The sequence below is a fragment of the Aquarana catesbeiana genome, linkage group LG02 (genome assembly GCF_042186555.1).
Source record: "Aquarana catesbeiana isolate 2022-GZ linkage group LG02, ASM4218655v1, whole genome shotgun sequence".
Taxonomy (NCBI): domain Eukaryota; kingdom Metazoa; phylum Chordata; class Amphibia; order Anura; family Ranidae; genus Aquarana; species Aquarana catesbeiana.
Window position 1 is genome coordinate 157218411 of NC_133325.1, and position 19824 is coordinate 157238234.

At 43.6% G+C, this 19824-nt stretch overlaps 1 protein-coding gene across 1 annotated transcript in view; it reads left to right on the top strand.

Moving 5' to 3' along the window:
• Window positions 1-242: 242 nt before the first annotated feature.
• Window positions 243-19824, top strand: part of GTF2H4 (general transcription factor IIH subunit 4) — a 68138-nt gene continuing 48556 nt past the window's right edge. The window contains exons 1-5 of the mRNA XM_073613668.1: window positions 243-328; window positions 7761-7880; window positions 12106-12210; window positions 15727-15858; window positions 17962-18058. Coding sequence (XP_073469769.1) covers window positions 7762-7880; window positions 12106-12210; window positions 15727-15858; window positions 17962-18058 — 453 coding nt within the window. The 5' untranslated portion in view covers window positions 243-328; window position 7761. The remainder of the gene's footprint in view (window positions 329-7760; window positions 7881-12105; window positions 12211-15726; window positions 15859-17961; window positions 18059-19824) is intronic.

Sequence of the window (19824 nt, forward strand, 5' to 3'; positions counted from 1 at the left end):
AGCAAGGCGTTCATAAGAGCCAAGCTTGCATGAAGGCAATAACACAGCTCTCTGCTTGTGAACTTGTCCTTATTCTTTTTCCTTGGACAATGAATGCAGCCGCAATCATTTACTAACACTGAAGCGAACTTCCAGCGAGCGCTCAGTGCGCACTGTTACAGCTGACCATTAGGGGGAGCCGCGCACTCGCCTTTTCTCGGTTGCTTTCCTTTTGATTGTTTTTTCGGCGCTCTGGTTGGCTTAGAATAGGGAAGTGGGTGGAGCGTTAAGCAGTGCCTGGAACTTCACAACTTCCGGTTAGCTGAGACCGTGCGGGTATATAAGGCAGGTAAGGGGGAAGAGAGTTCGTGTGAGAGTTGGTTTAGTCGTCTAACGTGTAAGGTAGCAGCGTGTTGGCTTGTCGGGCGTGTGGTTTGTGCCAACGCATTATTGTATAGCATGGTTCAACATGAGTGAAAGTATACGGGGTGGGATTGTAGCCTGGAAGTCTGTGTATCTCATCCTGTACAATGACTCTTCCAGGATTGTATGCATTGGGCTCCATACAGACTGCTGACTCCAGACAGTTCTGCTTTCTGTGTGAATGTAAGTGTAGAAATGAATAATCACTCATTGATACATTACATTGTCCTATAAGTAATAGTCTCCAGCAGATTCCTGTTCCTGGGGTGACAACGTTTTTCTGAGCAGGAGCGGTGTTGTCACCTTAGGATGCACGTGCCCTCCTATGATCTACAAGACAAGGGGTGCCCTCCTATGATCTACAAGACAAGGGGTGCCCTCCTATGATTTACAAGACAAGGGGTGCCCTCCTATGATCTACAAGACAAGGAGTGCCCTCCTATGATCTACAAGACAAGGGGTGCCCTCCTATGATCTACAAGACAAGGGGTGCCCTCCTATGATCTACAAGACAAGGGGTGCCCTCCTATGATTTACAAGACAAGGGGTGCCCTCCTATGATCTACAAGACAAGGAGTGCCCTCCTATGATCTACAAGACAAGGAGTGCCCTCCTATGATCTACAAGACAAGGGGTGCCCTCCTATGATCTACAAGACAGAGGGTGCCCTCCTATGATCTACAAGACAAGGAGTGCCCTCCTATGATCTACAAGACAAGGGGTGCCCTCCTATGATCTACAAGACAAGGGGTGCCCTCCTATGATCTACAAGACAAGGAGTGCCCTCCTATGATCTACAAGACAGAGGGTGCCCTCCTATGATCTACAAGACAAGGGGTGCCCTCCTATGATCTACAAGACAAGGGGTGCCCTCCTATGATCTACAAGACAGAGGGTGCCCTCCTATGATGGGAACCCATCAATGGGGTTCATTTACTAAAGGCAAATGGACTGTACACTTTGCAAAGTACAGTTTCTCCAGAGTTTAGTAAATGAGCAGAAGATCTGCTGACTTCCATCATCCGATCATGTACAAGCAAAAATGTTGTTTTTTTTTTTCCCTTGCATGTGATTGGGTATTCTTTGCAAAGTGAAGCTTTACCTCATTTACTAAGCTCTGGAGCAACTGCACTTTGCAAAGTACACAGTCTGTTTGCCTTTAGTAAATCAACCCCAATGTACTAACACCCCTGTGAACAAACTCTACACATATGGCTTCATAGCGCTCAGCTATGCATCTGTGATAAGGAAGCACACAGTATCTTTGGATACATATTCTGAAATTGACCTGCCCAGGTCATGAAAGCGGTATTAAAGTCTGATTTTTCATTTGTACCTATAATTTAAAGTGGTTGTAAACCCTGTTACACCACTTTTCACTACAGGTAAGCCTATAATAAGGCTTACCTGTAGATACTGTGAATATCTCCTAAACTTGCACAGTTTAGGAGATATTCACTATATCCACATGTGCCGACGTAATTGGCACATGTGCACTGAGGAAACAGCTCGCTCGTGCCCTTTCTTCAGTGGCCGTGCCGTGACTGGCGGCTCCCGCACGTGGTAGTGACGTCATCGCAGCTCCGGCCAATCACAGCGCCGGAGCCCGCGAACCTGGAAATAGCTCTGGGCGACATGTTGCCGGTCACAGCGGTGTGTCGGGACCACTGCAACAGCTTCGGTATTTCATAATGAGCTAGTATGCGATGCATACTAACCCATTATGCCTTTGTCTTGCAGTTTGTTCTTTCTGTGTTTACAGCTACTTTAACCACTTAAGGACCAGAAATATTTGCCCCCTTAATGACCAGGCCATTTTTTGTTAAACGGCACAGCCTCACTTTAACTGACAATTGCGTGCGATGCTGTACCCTAACAAAATTGATGTCCTTTTTTCCCCACAAATAGAGCTTTCTTTTGGTGGTATTTGATCACCTCTGCGTTTTTCTTTTTTTTTTTTGCGATATAAACAAAAAAAAGAACGACAATTTAAAAAAAAAAAAAAAACAATACTTTTTGCTGTAATAAATATCCCAAAATAAATGTAAAAAAAAATTATTTCGTCATCAGTTTAGGCAGATATGTATTCTACATATTTTTGGTTAAAAAAAACGCAATAAGCGTATATTGATTGGTTTGCGCAAAAGTTATAGCGTCTACAAAATAGGGGATAGATTTATGGCATTTTTATTATTAATTTTTTTTACTAGTAATGATGGTGATCAGTGACATTGCGGTGGACAGATCGGACACTTTTGACACAGAGCTAAAAATAGCCACTAATTACAATATAAATGTCACGGGCAGGGAAGGGGTTAACACGAGGGGGCGATCAAGGGGTTAAATGTGTTCCCTCAGTGTGTTCTAACTGTGGGGGGATGGGACTGCCTGGCGGAGGAGACCGGTCGCTGTTCCTAATCTTTAGGAGGAGCAGATCTGTCTCTCCTCCCCTGACAGAATGGAGATCTGTCTGTTTACATTGACAGATCTCTGTTCTGTCTCTGTCAGGAGCGATCGCAGGTGGCAGACGGGCATTGCGACCGCCGGCCATGTGCATCGTTTTCGGTGCCGCAGTGCACCCCCTAGACCTCGTAGCCTCCCTGGCGGTTTTCCCGAGTGTGGCTCGGGGTTAAAAATCAAGACCATTAGCGGTAACCCCGAGCCACACTCGGGATTACATCGCAGGATCCTGGTGTGTCTTTACTTACCTTGTCCCCGGGATCCTGTGATGTCCCCCGCAGTGTCCGTGGGCTCTGTCCTCATCCTTGCCAGGCTCTGTTCCCTGTGAGCGTCACGACGCACGGGGGCGGAGCCTGGCGGCAAATTCAAAAAAATGTCAAAATCATAACACATACAGTACTGTAATCTTACAGATTACAGTACTGTATGAAATCATTTCACATCCCTTTTGTCCCCAGTGCTTTGGCCCATGCCATGCATGCAGTTTTATGTGATATATACTGTTCTTTCTGCCTGGAAACTGGAGATTGTCCATAGCAACCAAAAAGTGTCCCTTTACGTCAAAAGTGGCTTTAGACCATCTAGAAAACAGCGATAGTAAATTAGAACACTTGCAGAATTGAGCGATAGTGAATTGTGGGGAAATTTATTTTATTACTATTTATTTTTATTTTTTTTAATTATTTATTTTTATTTATTATATTATAATTTATGTTTTTGTGTTTCAAACTTTATCATACCCGGGATATCTACTAGACTCTTGTTTGGACAGATTTAAGTGTGTTATTGTTAAGAATTACAGACCTACAATATAAAACGCCAAATTTCCATGCAAAATAATTGTACCGCTTTCAGCACCTAAAATCCTAAATAATCATACCGCCAGGGAGGTTAAAGCGACTGATGTACCATGACGTCGATTCACCCAGGGGAGCCAACCTGCTGCAGTATAATCGCAGCGGCTGGTCCTTAAGTGGTTAAGCTCATGATAAGTCTTCTCTGTAGGTACAGTAAACATTTCCTAACTGAGCGCAGCTTAGGAGGTATTCACATCGGCTCCAGCTAATTACATCACTACACTTGCGCAATGCATCTGCATTTAGGGCACACACAGTGTGGCCTGAATGCAGAGAGCACCATGCTGCAATCGTGACTCTTGTGTGCATGTGTGGGAGCAAGGCCGCTGATAGTGGGGTACCACCGGTCCTCCAGGACAACCCTCTCCCGCTGCACTGTCAGCTTCCCCTATTTTCTTTTGGCGCTGGCTGCTGCAGGCACACAGGGTGGCGGATCTTTACAGGATGGAGAGCGAAGGAAAGTGGCCAGTAAATATCTCATATTAACTGGCCTCTTTCTTTTGTGAATGAACACCATGAGTGATCAGTACCAATCTTTATTAGCTCAATACAGTTTTATCATTTAGATTTGGCAGGAATTTTGTAAGTTATTTTGTATTGGTGCCAACTAGCAATAATTTTAGTGTATTTTTAGTGAAAATATTTAAATATATTTAGTGTTGATCCTATGTGGAGGCGAGCCGAGGCGGACACCCGTGATATCATTAGGCTTCCTGTCTCACCTGGAGCAGCGAGTTCTTTTGTTTTAAAACTTTCTTTTTGTTTGCTTTGTTAGTGAATATTTTTACACATATATATTAACATATATTTACACATTTCACATTGAAAAAGCGCTAAATTAAAAAAAAATCTATTTATTTCATTTGTAAATAACTTTACCATTGCTGACAGCTGAAGTTAAAACAAAACAATTGCGGTAGGTATTAGTAATTGGTATTGTCGAGTACTAAAAAAAAGTATTGGTACTCTTATGCCCCGTACACACGGTCGGACTTTGTTCGGACGTTCAGACAACAAAATCCTAGGATTTTTTCCGACAGATGTTGGCTCAAACTTGTCTTGCATACACACGGTCACACAAAGTTGTCGGAAAATCCGATCGTTCTGAACGCGGTGACGTAAAACACGTACGTCGGGACTATAAACGGGGCAGTGGCCAATAGCTTTCATCTCTTTATTTATTCTGAGCATGCGTGGCACTTTGTCCGTCGGATTTGTGTACACACGATCGGAATTTCCGACAACGGATTTTGTTTTCGGAAAATTTTATATCCTGCTCTCAAACTTTGTGTGTCGGAAAATCCGATGGAAAATGTGTGATTGAGCCTACACACGGTCGGAATTTCCGACAACAAGGTCCTATCACGCATTTTCCGTAGGAAAATCTGACTGTGTGTACGGGGCATTACTCATTGTAAAAAAAATGGTATCATGCATCCCTACCTTTTATCTTGAATTTACATACTCGCCCAGCAAATTCAGGATAGTCATGCTGTTATTCACCACACACTGAGTCCCATGCTGCCCGATTCTTCTTTGTTGTTAATGGGCGCCTGCTGTTTCCTCTGGGCCCAGGCAGCCAGATCCCTGATAACATGCACCAGGTCCACCTTCTTTCAGCCAGTGTGTGGAAGCCGATGCCTCCTAAGATATATGGTTTAGATATTTCTGGACCTGAAGTGCTTTAAAGTATATTTCTAATAGGTATGAGCTTGGGCATCCTCTGAACTTATCTCTACTTTTTTTTTTTTTTACTCCAATGAACTGCAGGTCAGGTCATTTCTACACTGCAGTCCGCCACCTTTGTTTATCCACTTCACATATGCGATCCTGCACTTCTGGGTAGCGGGCGCGAATGCGTGCTGCTGGCAGCTCGCTCCCGCTGTGATTATGCACAGCGTGTACCGCAGATTTGATGTCCACCGGCACCCGCTGAACGTTCATTACAGAGGCAGAACGGCAGTTCACTGGTTCCCAAAAAAGTACCAGTTAGTGTCCGATTTGACCGCCGCAATATCGCAGTCCTGCTATAAGTCACTGATCGCTGTCATTACTAGTGAAAAATAAATAAAAACCACCAAAAGAAAGCTCTATTTGTGGGAAAAAAAAGGACATCAATTTTATTTGTGTACAGCGCCACACGCCCATGCAATTGTCAGTTAAAGTACCGCAGTGCCGTATCGCAAAAAATGGCCTGGTCAGAAAGGGGGGTAAATCTTCCAGAGCTGAAGTGGTTATGCAAGCTGTTTGGCAGGAATGACTTATGCAGCGTACACATGGTCGGACTTTTCGGCTGGACTGGTCCAATGGACCGAGTCCGGCGGGCAATCCGATCGTGTGTGGGCTTCATCAGACCTTCAGCGGACTTTTCCAGTCGAAAATCTGATGCACTTTAGATTTGGAACATGCTTCAAATCTTTACATCGTAACTCCGCCGGACCCAGAAATCCGCTCGTCTGTATGCTAGTCCGACGGACAAAAAACGACGCTAGGGCAGCTATTGGCTACTGGCTATCAACTTCCTTATTTTAGTCCGGTGTACGTCATCACGTACGAGTCCGTCTGACTTTTGGTGTGATCGTGTGTAGGCAAGTCCGTTCGTTAAAAAGTCTGCCGGAAGTCCGTTGAAAGTCCGTCGGACCAGTCCGGTCGAAAAGTCCGTCCGTGTGTGCGCGGCTTCAGCCTGCAACTCACTGAAGTAAAAAAAAAAAAGTGCAAGCTCGGAGTTGAGCAAGAGATGAGTATGGAGGACACCTGAACTCCTTTCTAATCCCTAGCCAAAATTGTTTGATCTTTGGATAGTGTGTGGAAGGCTTGGAACCCCTTTAAGGTGTGTTCTCTTTGTTGCCTGTGTCCCTTTGGGGAGATTCTTTTCACTTCCTTCTGCAGGGATTCATCAGGAGATAAGTGGAAATTTTTCCTGAGTGAGAAATCCCCTCACAGTTGTCACCAGACCAGGTGTTCCCACTGGAAGATTTGCCCACACCTTCTGATGTAGTGACAACTAACATTTTGAATCTTCTGTTAACTTTCTGTCCCAGTCACAGTGGCTCTCAGAACAAATAAAGAGGGTGAATCTAGACACCTAATATAGCAGCTCTGGCCAGCCTGCCCTTTATAGTATGTGATTATGCCTTCACCTTTCATGTAGCTTGGATTAAAAAAAAAATAGCAGAAATGTATTGAAGTAATGGTTGTTTACTTATCTCTCTGTTCATCTGTGATTAAAGTATTGAGTTGTTAAGCTGACATAGTAAAGTCCTAGGATCTTGATGACTGTCACTAATATAAGCCAAGCTAGTCTAGTAATTTATATGCACTTAAAATATAGAAATAAAGCTTCAGTCCATTCAGCCACTTTCTTAAAGGTGCTGGCTTACTGTGGGTAAGTCCAACATGGTGTATGTCACCTTGTGGACTTATCACTTTAACTTTTATTTTTTTTTTCTAAATAACATTTTATTTCAGAAAAATAAGACAGCAAAACACAGGTACATATATAGTAAACTGACATAAGCTAGGATGTAATTTTTACATTTTATTGAGCTCTGGAACTACAGCTATCACTATACTTCCAGCACTCTAACATTAGATCTTCAGGTCTCAAGTTCTTCACCTGCAGGGTCATCTGTAGCCACTCTGCCCACCTCTCCTCTCGTCCAATTACAAAGCACTTTGTATTATGTGAAACTGTTCACAAAATACAAAGCCTTCTGTAAATGGGCAGCAGAGGGTAGGGGTTTGCAGAGCAGCTGCTGTGTAGGAAAATCGCATCTCTCCTCTGCTGGGAGTATAGCAATAGCTATAATTCCAGCATTCTGTAAAATTATCTGTTGTAAATGCAATGGATTTCCGACCAGCACTGTAATGGTGCATTCTTCCCACTGGCTTCCAATGTAAGGGCATTTTCCCACTTGCTTTCAACAAATTGGTTCTAGCAGGGGATCCCCAAAAGCTAAAAATAATTTTAAAGGTTCCTCTACTATAAAAAAAGGTTGCGAGAGACTGTTCTAAACTAAATATTTTTTTGTGCACATGCAGGATGAAGCTGCAAAGAGTACAGCTAAAGTGCAAGAATCTTCATGAATTTCTTCAAGAACTGAGTCCAGGTGTCCTTGACAGGCTGTACAACCACCCTGCTACATGCTTGGCTGTGTTTAGGTGAATATGATATGTGTGATTAAGTTAATTTATCGCAAAAATAATACACTTTTTTCACTTTATCATATCCTATTGAGCTCCCAAAGTCTATGTATTCATAAATATGTTTCCACGGGGACTGTGATTAACCTCTGCATGCTAATTGCTTGACCTCCGGGAAGTGAATAGAGTCTCCTCCCTTCCTACTGTATAACCCAGGGCTTTTCAGGGGGAACTTCAGGGGGAACCTCTGGCTCAGACCCTTGGGGGGGGGGGGGGGGGCCTGCTGACCACAATCACTTGTAAACACAGAAGTCTGGTTTCTGTGTTTACAAGTGACAGCTCTGCACTCTATGTGTAACCCCCCCTGAACTCTGCACTTTGTATGTAATGCAGTCTTGGTATTTAATGCCCCTTTAGGACCCTCCTACTGTTTGTGAAGTTTGACTGACCACACCCACTATTTGATGTGATTTGGAGGGTGTGTGTGGGTGGAGAGGTTTTGGGGGGTCGTGGTTGAGTTCCAGAACCTATTGTTTGAGAAAAAAAGCCCTGGTATAACCCATTCTATAATGGCCAGTGACCTGAGATCATGTGAGGCCACCATAGAAAGAAAACCTGATCCAGTTTCACACTTCAGCTTTTCTGCGTGTTGTGTAAAGGAGCCATAAATGCTAATATGCTAAATGTCACTCTAAATGAAGACTGTCACTTAGATGTTGCTGGTCATTCCAAAATATCCCAGGAGGCAAGGTGGGGGTGACAAAACTGTGCCCAGACTATGCACATTTACGTATTCTAAATAAGCATGCAGTCCGGCAGGTCAGGAAAGGGAGGGGATGAGCGAGCCCAGCATGCACTGGTCAATGACATCACAGGGGGTGACGTCACCAGGTGGCCCCGCCCCTTACCTATTCAAGAACTGTCAAACGGAGGAGCAGGCAGTCATCAGTTAGCCTTCATCACAGGCGGAGCTTTTTTTTTCTTTTTTTTGGGTGCGTTAAGCGGTGTGATTGACGATGGATCTACATCAGGGACATTGTTTTGTTTTTGTTTTTTTAATAAAGGAATTGTCAAAAACTGTGTGTTTTTATTTTTTTGACACTTTTTTTTTTGGTGAATGACTAGGGGTACAATAATTCCGATAAGCCCCCTACCCCCAGACCCCCACAACCACAGCTCAGGGTTGTGGGGAAGAGGCCCTTGTCCCCATCAACATGGGGACAAGGTGCTTTGGGGTGGGGGGGCAGTGCGCACCCCCCCCATGTTGAGAGCATGCGGCCTGGTATGGTTCAGAAGGGGGGTGCGCTCGCTCTTTCTTTCTCTACCTTTCCTGACCTGCCAAGCTGCATGCAAGGGTCTGGTATGGATCTCCGGGGGGGGGGGGGGGGGGGGGGGATGGGGTTCTCCTCCAAATCCATACCAGGCCCACACCGTTTTTTCACTTTTTTTTTTTTGCCAATAATTCTTTTTTTTTTACATTCAGCTGATAATTCATCAGTTGTTAGGGATGCAGCGGCCGGCTTCTCGGCCCACTCCTTAGCAACCATCTATTCACAGTGTGTTAAAGAGAAAAAAAAAGCATAAAAAACTCAACACTTGCATTACACGCAAAACACAATCTACTGCGGGAAAAAAGCCCCTGACCCCTTCCAAAAAACGCAGCGCCGCAAAACGCACAGATGTGAAATACATCCATAGGAAACCATATTAAATGGACTGTAGTGCATTTCTTCAAAACTCACCAAAAAAATGCATAAGTGTGAACATAGGGTAAGGCCACACGGGACAGATGCCAATTTGATAAGCGGGGGATCTGTCCACTGATCCTCTGCTGATCAGAGCAGAGCAGGCGGATGACAGGTCTAGGTCCACTCAGTTTCTGCAGAGCGTACCCCAGCAAAGCCCGCTTGGCTGTATGAGCCACCAGGAATAAACAGACTCCACTGCCCGCTTACACCTGACTGCCCTCTGATCTGATCCACCTAGACAGAAGGGGATAGATTCCCTTCCATGTTTTTTAGTGGAACAGATCAGAGGTAGGCAGGTGTAAACAGACTATGAACAAAGGCAAGTGTCCATGGGGTGAATGGACCAAACGATCAGGTCTGCCTGAAATACTGATAGGTGGACTTGATCGGACCCTTCATGTAAAAACTCAACTTTTAAATCGTTGATGTGAACTTTAAGGGCTCATTTACACCATTTGCATTGGAATGCTGCCCAGTACAGTCCCAATGCATACAACACTGTGGTGTGCACTCAAGAAAGTATTGCTTACATGCATTCTTCAGCGCAGTGGAAACCGATGCATCCTAATACCACTGTATGAAAACAGCTTATTAACCACTTGCCGCCCGCCATATAGCAAAATGACGGTGGCAAAGTGGTTTCAATATCCTGACTGGACGTCATATGACGTCCAGCAGGCATGGGGGCGTGCATGGGGGCGATCATTGTTGCGGTGTGTCAGTCTGACACACCACAACTCCAATCTAGGTAAAGAGTCTATAACAGAGACTCTTTACCACGTGATCAGCCGTGTCCAATCACGAGCTGGTGATCGGCTTTTCCTCACTCGCGTCTGTCAGACGCGAATAGAGGAGAGCCGATCGGCTGCTCTTCTGACGGGGGGGGGGGGGTCTGTGCTGATCGATTATCAGCGCAGCCCCCACGAGGATGCCCACACTGGACCACCAGGCAGGGATACCACCAGGGATACCATCACTAGGTATGCCACCCTAGACCACAACGGATGCCAATCAGTGCCCACAATGGATGCCAATCAGTGATGCCCACAATGGGCATCACTGATTGGTAGGCATTATTGTTTGGCATGATTGGCATCCATCAGTACTATTTATTAGTGTACAGTGCCACCTATCAGTGCCCATCCGTGCCGCTTTTCAGTGCCGCATATTAGTGCCCATCATCAGTGCCACCTCATCGGTGCCCATCTGTGCCGCCTATCAGTGCCCATCCGTGCCACCTATCAGTGCCCCAACAGTGCCGCATATTAGTGCCCATCATCAGTGCCACCTCATCTGTGCCCATCAGTGAAGGAGAAAACTTACTTATTTACAAAGTTTTGTAGCAGAAACTTTTTTTTTAGTAGAAAATAAAAATCCCAGAGGTGATCAAATACCACCAAAAGAAAGCTCTATTTGTGGGAACAAAATTATAAAAATGTAGTTTGGGTACAGTGTGACAGCGCTGAAAGCTGAAAATTGGTCTGGGCAGGAAGGTGTATAAGTGCCCAGTATTGAAGTGGTTAAAATATTCCTTGTGTCACTGTCATTTCAAGAAAGTTCTAACAAAAAAAAGGAAACCGTGATGCACTGGGATCAGCGATTCGGCACTGTGCCTTCCCAGCGCACACACCAGAGTTCCGAAATGGCTTGTTAGAGCTTGTTTACTGCAAAGCACATCTAAACCCAAGAACAAAAATTAATATTATTGCAGCTTACCAGTCTGTTGATGTGGCGACTACATTCGTTTTTTTTTTTTTTTTACATTGTTTCCTTTATTTCAAGCTGGTTATCCTGCCATTAACACAATTCCTGTCCTAGGGTGGCAACCAAACTGAGTAATGCTGTCACCCTGGGAATGGGATTATATTAAAACTACATCATACCTTCCTCTCTTCTCTATAACAGAGGAGGGTGGGGTGTTATCTAGTCCACAGAGATAGCAAGGAACAAATTGATAACAGTAAAGAGGCAGAGAGCACAGGAAGTTTTCAACTCACAAGATTTCTAGCTGGATAAACATTTGTTGAACAAATATACATTTTCACGGGTACATTCAACAGACCAAACGGGAGTGAATTGGACCAATGTTTTTTTGCATAATAGTTGTGCCCAACCATTAAAGTTACAAAGTGCACTACCCAGTCAGTAGCTGGTGCCAGCTCTGTTGTACATCAACCCTCATCCTCCGTGTCAGGCTCAAGGAAGATCTGTAATGTACAGTTAGAGAAATCTGTGGAACAATTTTTGTGCTCAGCCTTGGAAAACAAAAGTTATGGCAACTTCTGTATATGATTATAAATGTTTCCATCCCCAAGATTCACAATACTTTTACCCAGGATTCATACATTTTCTAACTGAATGGAAAAAATTTGTGAATCCTGGGTGAAAGTTGTGTGAATCTTGAGTGAAAGCATTTACAAATAGGTCCCTATGTGTTACACTTTTTCTCAGTGGTTTATTTTCTGATCTCCTTTTCTGTGTCTTACATCTTTCAGGGAACTGCCGAGTCTTGCCAAGAATTATGTGATGCGAATGCTCTTCCTTGAACAGCCTTTGCCCCAAGCAGCTGTTGCATTGTGGGTGAAAAAAGAGAATCACAAGTAAGAGATCTAGTTATTGATTTCATTATATTTCAAATATTGTGGATGAATATTTCTTTATTGTACATCATGGGACACAGAGCCTTAAGTAATTACTTAATGGGTTATAGGCCACCTTCAGGTGATGGACACTGGTATAACCAATCCAAGAAGTTCTCTCCCTATATAACCCCTCCTCCTTCCAGGAGCACATTAGTTTTTTCGCCAGTGTCTAAGATGTTGGTCACAAGTGAAGATGTGCTCTGAGGAGCTCCACTGGAGGGATGGATCCATGCTGGATTTAAATAGCCTCCATAAAGACCAGATCCATCCAAAGTGCCACTGAGGCCTAAAAGGGTGTTACCTGGGGCCCCGTATCCAAAGTACGAGATTTTGCCTGTAACGCCTCTCTTTGAAGGGCTGGACCCCAGGAACCCAGGGCTTTGATCTGGTTACATTACCTAGCTTTCCTGGTGGGGTGCTTTTACAGGTACAAGGGATTTGGAACCCCGTTTTAGAGATCCGGTCCTTGAAGGTTTGCTAAACGCAGCCCGCCTTGATGGGTGAAGGCCGGATTGTCTGTTAATTTAGCAAATCCTGCGGTGGGGATAAGGTAAGGGAAGAAACTTGGGTATTAAAAACACTTATGTATTTCTTCCATTAGGGAAAAAATGTTGTCATGCCTTAAATCTCCACTAGAGGGAGTCTATGCACATACCATACTCCGTTGTTTTCACTGTAAAGCTCAGTCTGTGTTTGGTTGCAGCAGTGTGTGGAGGGGGATTTTTTTCAAGGTAAAAGAAATCTGCAAAAAATGTTTCCTTTCTTTCCCTGATGGGACCCCCCCCCCGGCCACTGTTGTTTGTGCCTGCTGCTAGATGGGTCCCTGCTCCATTCCCCCCCCCCCGTTGGGTCAGTGGATCCGAAAACGCCGCGCACAAGCGCGGGAACATTTTAAATGTATAAGGAGGCAGAATTTTTTTCTTGGAGGGGCAGGGGCCTAAGCGCAATGTCGTGAACATCCACGAGGACGCACAGCAGGCTAAAAACAAATACAACACAGCTGTGACAGTCTCTCCTTGGCTGACGAGGAGAAAACAAGCAGCCTGCAACACAAGGACACAAGAGCTGTGGGACGTGAGAGGATTGCAAACTGGCATTCCTGATACAGGAACGACACCTTTTTTCCAGCACTAGGCTGAATTTTATATAGCGGCTTTAAATGTCATGACTATTTTCAGCGATTAAGTGCAATTTGTATAGTGCCTCTGTTTTTGTACTTAGGACTATGCCTACCAAAAAAGACACCACAAAAACCAAAAAAGTAAAGGTTTCACCCCCAGGCGCTAGGATCCCGAGTCGCATTTCCATGCTGTCCTCCTGGCCTGAATTACCAGTTATAGCAAGCCAGGGTGAGCCATTGGAACAAATTGATGGTGCAACTGCTTCTCACATCTCAGCCCCTGTATACGTGACTGAAGATGTCCTTTCCTCCTCCCTGCAGGGTCTGGAAGAAAGATTAGCGGCTTTAATTGCATCCTCCATTCAGATGGATAGGAAGCGTGCTAGATCCCCCTCCCCCACTTCAGAACCTTTGCAAGGGGAACAGTGGGCACGGGATGAGGTGTTACCCTCAGTCGATCAGGAGGAAAAACAAACCGATGGTGATTCCTCTGCGGAGGAAACAACTGTAGATGAGCCTTTTTCAGCCTCTCAATCTGAGAAATTGCTGATACAATCTCTTACAGAGATTCGTTCTACTTTCATGCTACCCCTAATGGAGTCTCCTGAAAGTTTGGTTTCTTCCTTGGGTTCCTTAAAACCCTCTCAACCTTTGCATGCATTTCCTGCACATGCATTACTAGAACAGCTTATTTTTGCTGAATGGGAGCACCTGGATAAGCATTTTCTCCCTCCTAAGAGATTTGCAATTCTCTATCCCATGGAGGAGAAATTCACCAAAAGATGGAAAATACCAGCAGTTGACGCTGCGATTTCCAATGTGAATAAAGGCCTAACTTGTCCAGTAGACAATGCACAGATGCTTAAGGATTCAACAGATAAAGAGTTGGAATCCCTGTTAAAATCTACTTTTTCCATGGCAGGTGCTGTTACTCAGGCTGCAGTCACTGCAATAGGCGTCTATCAATCCCTAAAGGACCAATTTAAACAGGACCTTAGAGAGTTTCCTGCACAAAAAGCTTGGGATTTGGCTGAACTACCAAAAGCATTATGCTTTGCCATAGATGCTATTAAAGATTCTATTCAGCAGGCATCCGGCCTTACACTTATACTTATACACTGTGCATATGCGTAGAATCCTGTGGTTAAAAAATTTGGTCAGCTGAAGCACCATGTAAAGATTTCCTAACTGAGCTCCCTTTTCATGGGGAGCGACTATTTGGCAAAGACTTGGACAAATATATCCAAACAATTTCTAGTGGGAAAAGTACTCTTTTGCCAGTCAAAAGAAATTGTAAACGCCCTTCTTTTAAACTGGTTCTTTCCCCTACACCAGGGGCTTCCACCTCTGGGCAGGGGCGACGGCCTCCTCCGTAAGACTCTAGAGGAAAATCTCAGAATGAGACCCAGGCTCAAAAGAAGTCCTGGGGTCAGAAACCTGCAAGCCAGTATCCTAAAGCCTCATCATAAAGAGGCAACCCCCCTCACCAAGGTGGGGGGAAGACTTCTGCAGTTTTCAGAAGTCTGGAAAGAAGAAATTCAGGACAGATGGGTCATCTCCACGGTAACGCTGGGGTGCAAGCTGGAATTTTGGGACTTTCCACCGTCTCCCTTCCTGAGGTCAGACGTTCCCAAAGATCCAGAGAAAAGACAATCTCTGTTTCAGGCACTAGACCGATTACTATCTCAAGGGGTGATCATACAGATGGGATATTTTTTTTATAACCTAACCCTGCTTTAAACTTCTCCACAGCTTTATCCCTGACCTGTCTGGTGTTTTCTTTGGCCTTCATAATACTGTTTGTTCACTAAGGTTCTCTAAAAAACCTCTGAGGGCTTCACAGAACAGCTGTTTTTATACTGAGATAAAAATTGCACACAGGTAGACTCTATTTATTAATTAGGTGTCTTCTGAGGGCAATTGGTTCCACTAGATTTTAGTTAGGGGTATCAGATTAAAGGGGACTAAATACAAATGCATGCCACACTTCTCACATATTTATTTCTAAAAAAAAATTGAAAACCATTTATTATTTTCCTTCCACTTCACAATTATGTGCCACTTTGAGTTGGTCTATCACATAAAATCCCAATAAAATACATTTAAGTTTTTGATTGTAACGTGACAAATCGTGGAAAATGTCAAAGGATATGAATACTTTTTCAAGGCACTATATCTTCGACATTTCAACTGCACATGACTACTTCAGAGAGGAAATGCGCAACAGAGCACATACAAATGTTTCGAAAGCATCATATGAAAACATTTGTTTAAAAGCATTGATATCTTTACTAAAACACTAAAGTGTGTGTCTACAAACTAAATCTGCCTATGTTTATATTTTACTTTACCAGGGAACATGAAGAGAACACAAACATCTTGTCTGGTCTGCGACTGTGGCACACTCAACAGCTCCCCGGTGGACTGCAGGGGTTTATCCTGAATTCAATTTTCAGAGAAAACCTAAGAATTGCATTACTGGGGGGGTAAGGAAATGTGTTTTTACTACTCATTCATTCAAATAGTGCTTTTCATGTCATAACAGTCTATTACACTTACAATTAATATTTACTATTTTTAAATCCCTTATAGTCTTTGGGCAAAATTTAAAAAATTATATTTGGTTACTCCTCCGCAGTACAAGCACATTTCCTAATGTTTTGCCTTTTTTAAATGTTGCAAGTACAGAAAAGCTTTTTTCAAGAATTCCAGTAAGCTCCTAACTTCCTGTAGTGAGTTGACATTGCTGTCTTTTCTTTAATCCCAAGCAGTGTTGTCATCCCTGTTTCTTCACAGAAGTTTCCCCTATTGGACTGCATAACACTGTTCTCTTATGTTATGTGAATGAGCAGGATATTGTTTTAAAAGTTGGAGTTGTTAAAATCACTAATGTATACAACTAGATGGCATATATGCCTCCTTATTTTAAAATGGTTGGGAAGCTCATATGCAGTAAAGAACATGCCACCCTTAAATTATATCTAAACCCTAACAATGAACTTCTGCTTTGTGCACTGGTGCGCAGTCATGTTGGAACAGGAAGGGGCCATCCACAAACTGTTCCCACAAAGTTGGGAGCATGAAATTGTCCAATATGTCTTGGTATGCTGATGCCTTAAGAGTTCCCTTCACTGGAACTAAGGGGCCAAGCCCAACCCCTGAAAAACAACCCCACACCATAATCCCCCTCCACCAAATGATTTAGACCAGTGCACAAAGCAAGGTCCATAAAGACACGGATGAGTGATTTTGGGGTGGAGAAACTTGACTGGCCTGCGCAGAGTCCTGACCTCGACCCGATAGAACACTTTTGGGATGAATTAGAGCAGAGACTGTGAGCAAGGCCTTTTCGTCCAACATCAATGTCTGACCTCACAAATGCGCTTCTGGAAAAATGGTCAAACTATCCCATAGACACACTCCTAAAGCTTGTGAACAGCCTTCCCAGAAGAGTTGAGGCTGTTATAGCTGCAAAGAGTGAGCTACCTCAATATTGAACCCTACGGACTAAGACTGGGATGCTGTTAAAGTTCATGTGCGTGTAAAGGAAGGCGTTCCAATACTTTTTGCAATAGAGTGTTTATGCACATAGGTAAATTGTTCTTCAGGCAAGTAAACACATTGACTGATTGTTGCTATAGAGGTTCTGAATCTCATCTGCAGGCAGAATGCTGAACATTTTCACATTTTTGGTTTTATATTAGGATGATTTAAATGAATCAAATGATATATTCACCTTTTTTTCAAACAAGTTGGTAGGTCTCTACTTATCTCCTCTGGGAGCTGCAGCATTCTCTGTCTGCAGCCCAGAAATAGAAATCTGGTGCCAAACTGCGGACTAAGGTCCCGTAGATCATTCCCATTGAATGGTATGTTGCTCCTGCAATACAGGTAGACACGATGAAAAGAGGCTGAGGGAATATTTTTGTAAAAGTCAAACATGTACTTTTTAAGCAAAACAGTCAAAATGGTAAAGATTTTACAGAAGAGACAGACATGTGTTCGCTTTTTCTATCTATATAAGAAAAAACACTGTATTCTTACTACATTTCCTTTACTTTCCTTTAAAGGGTAACTCCACCTTCGTGGGGAAATAAAATGGCAAATAAAAAACAAATGTCTTATTTAGGCATGCGGTGGGGGGGGGGGGGGGGGTAAAAATGCAAGGTTGAACTATGTTTTTTCCACCCACGGCCCCCCTCCTTAAGCTGCAAATAGCAACAAACAGGGGCATTTACATGTCACTGTCATGATGCTCTACTTCGTGACTGCAGCAAAAATTACCCAACATATGGCGACCCATTCAAATGGGAAAATGCTGCAAGCCCCCCACGTGGTTGTTTTTTTGGCAAATTTGGGGTTAAAACAGGCAACGAGGAGGTGTTGCATCGCTTCCTCACTGTTTTTCAATCACTTCTGAAAAGTGATCCAGCCACGGATCACTCTTCAGAGGAGCTGTGGATTTAGACGCATGTCAAAATCTACCTAATTGCAAATATTTTATTATTTTTATGTGTTTTTTAGTCTGTCTGCATAAATTTTACCTTTCTGATTATTTTACTTTGATCTTTCTATTTTGTCTTGTTTAGAGGCAAAGCCTGGGCAGATGATGGCAGTCAGCTGGGTCCCGATAAACATGGAAAAGATGTTCTCTCTCTGGATAAATATGCTGAAAGCAGATGGGAGGTGAAGATCAGGTGTACTGTAGCTTACTGGTCTTATTTACAAAGATAATTAGATAATAGGTCATATCATTGAAATGTCAATTCATACTACCAGGACAGACTACTTGAATTTAGTATTAACTCTCTTTAACAAGATATTCTTCTGAATTCCACAAATCACCAATATAGCTGTATCAGGCAATTTTGTCAAATTAGTAAATCCCTCCAACCACTACATTGCTCACAAGCTTCTGATATTACTGAATTACATCAGCAGCTTGTAAGCAATGTGTGTGTGTGGAGTAATTGACTGACCAGACAACACTCCCTAATGCAGCTTGACGTTTATTTATATCTTAGAGCCCTTGCACACTGGGGCGGGGGGCGGCGTCGGCGGTAAAACGCCGCTATTATTAGCGGCGTTTTACCATCGGTATGCGGCCGCTAGCGGGGCGGTTTTACCCCCCGCTAGCGGCCGAGAAAGGGTTAAATACCACCGCAAAGCGCCTCTGCAGAGGCGCTTTGCCGGCGGTATAGCCGCGCCGTCCCATTGATTTCAATGGGCAGGAGCGGTAAAGGAGCGGTATACACTCCGCTCCTTCACTGCTCCGAAGATGCTGCTAGCAGGACTTTTTTTACCGTCCTGCCAGCGCATCGCTCCAGTGTGCAAGCCCTCGGGGCTTTCACACTGGAATGAAAGCAGCGGCACTTTCGGGGCGGTTTGCAGGCGCTATTATTAGCGCAATAGCACCTGCAAACCGCCCCAGTGTGCAAGGGCTCTTACTGAGCCCAGTACATCAATATCAGTGATTTTTTTTTTTTAAAGTCACAAGTATACCTTTTTGCAACTAAGTTGCTACTGGTCTATCGAGCACAGTGTGAAGTGACATTTTGGTTTATTATTTGGGAGACTGACTGTATTTTTTACACCTTCTGCGGTAACTTTTTCCATACTGCTACCTGTATCTTTTGTAAGAAAATAACATTGATCTGTACAGGCATTTTACTACCCGATTCTTAGCGTTTTACTAGTTGGGTTATGGATTTTAAATATAAATGTACATTAAAGTGGTTGTTAAGCCACTATAACCTATTCACGCTATCCCCTCTTTTATATAACAATATGTGTCCCAGTGTCTGATCTATATAAAAAAAAATGCAGATTATACCTTATATCAGAGCGTCACCCACCACTCACATGACTCCTCGGCTCTCTCCTCTCCTCATCTGACAGCTATAGCGGGTGGGACCGAGCACTCCCGCTGACGTCAGCCAAGGAGTCACATGAGCGCTGGTAGATGCTCTTGATATAAGGTATATTCTGCATTTTTTTTTATATAGATCAGACACTGGGACACATATTGTTACATAACAAAGGGGATGGTATGAATATATTATAGTTTTTAAAGCAGCAGTGTTATGGTAATGATTTAAGAGCTCCAATCGAGCTCAAGGTTATCTGCTGCTGTCTCTAATTTTGAAAGTGGTGATATGCATGCATATAAAAGTAAACACACTGAGACACGCTCAGTTTCGTTACTGTTACACTTCTAATTTATTCAAGGCGGTGTTAATGTTTTATACACACAAATACGTCATTGCTATGTCAGTCTAATAGGTACATCTCATTGGTCAAGATAGAAAAGAAGATGGATAATTTTCATAACGAGGTTTGGCTCTCTTTGTTCTTATCTCCAGTTCCGCGTTCTTCTGTGTGTGGGAGGTAGGGGGTACACGCCATTTTGAGAAAATATAGGAACAGAGCAAATCTGTATACTTATATAATGA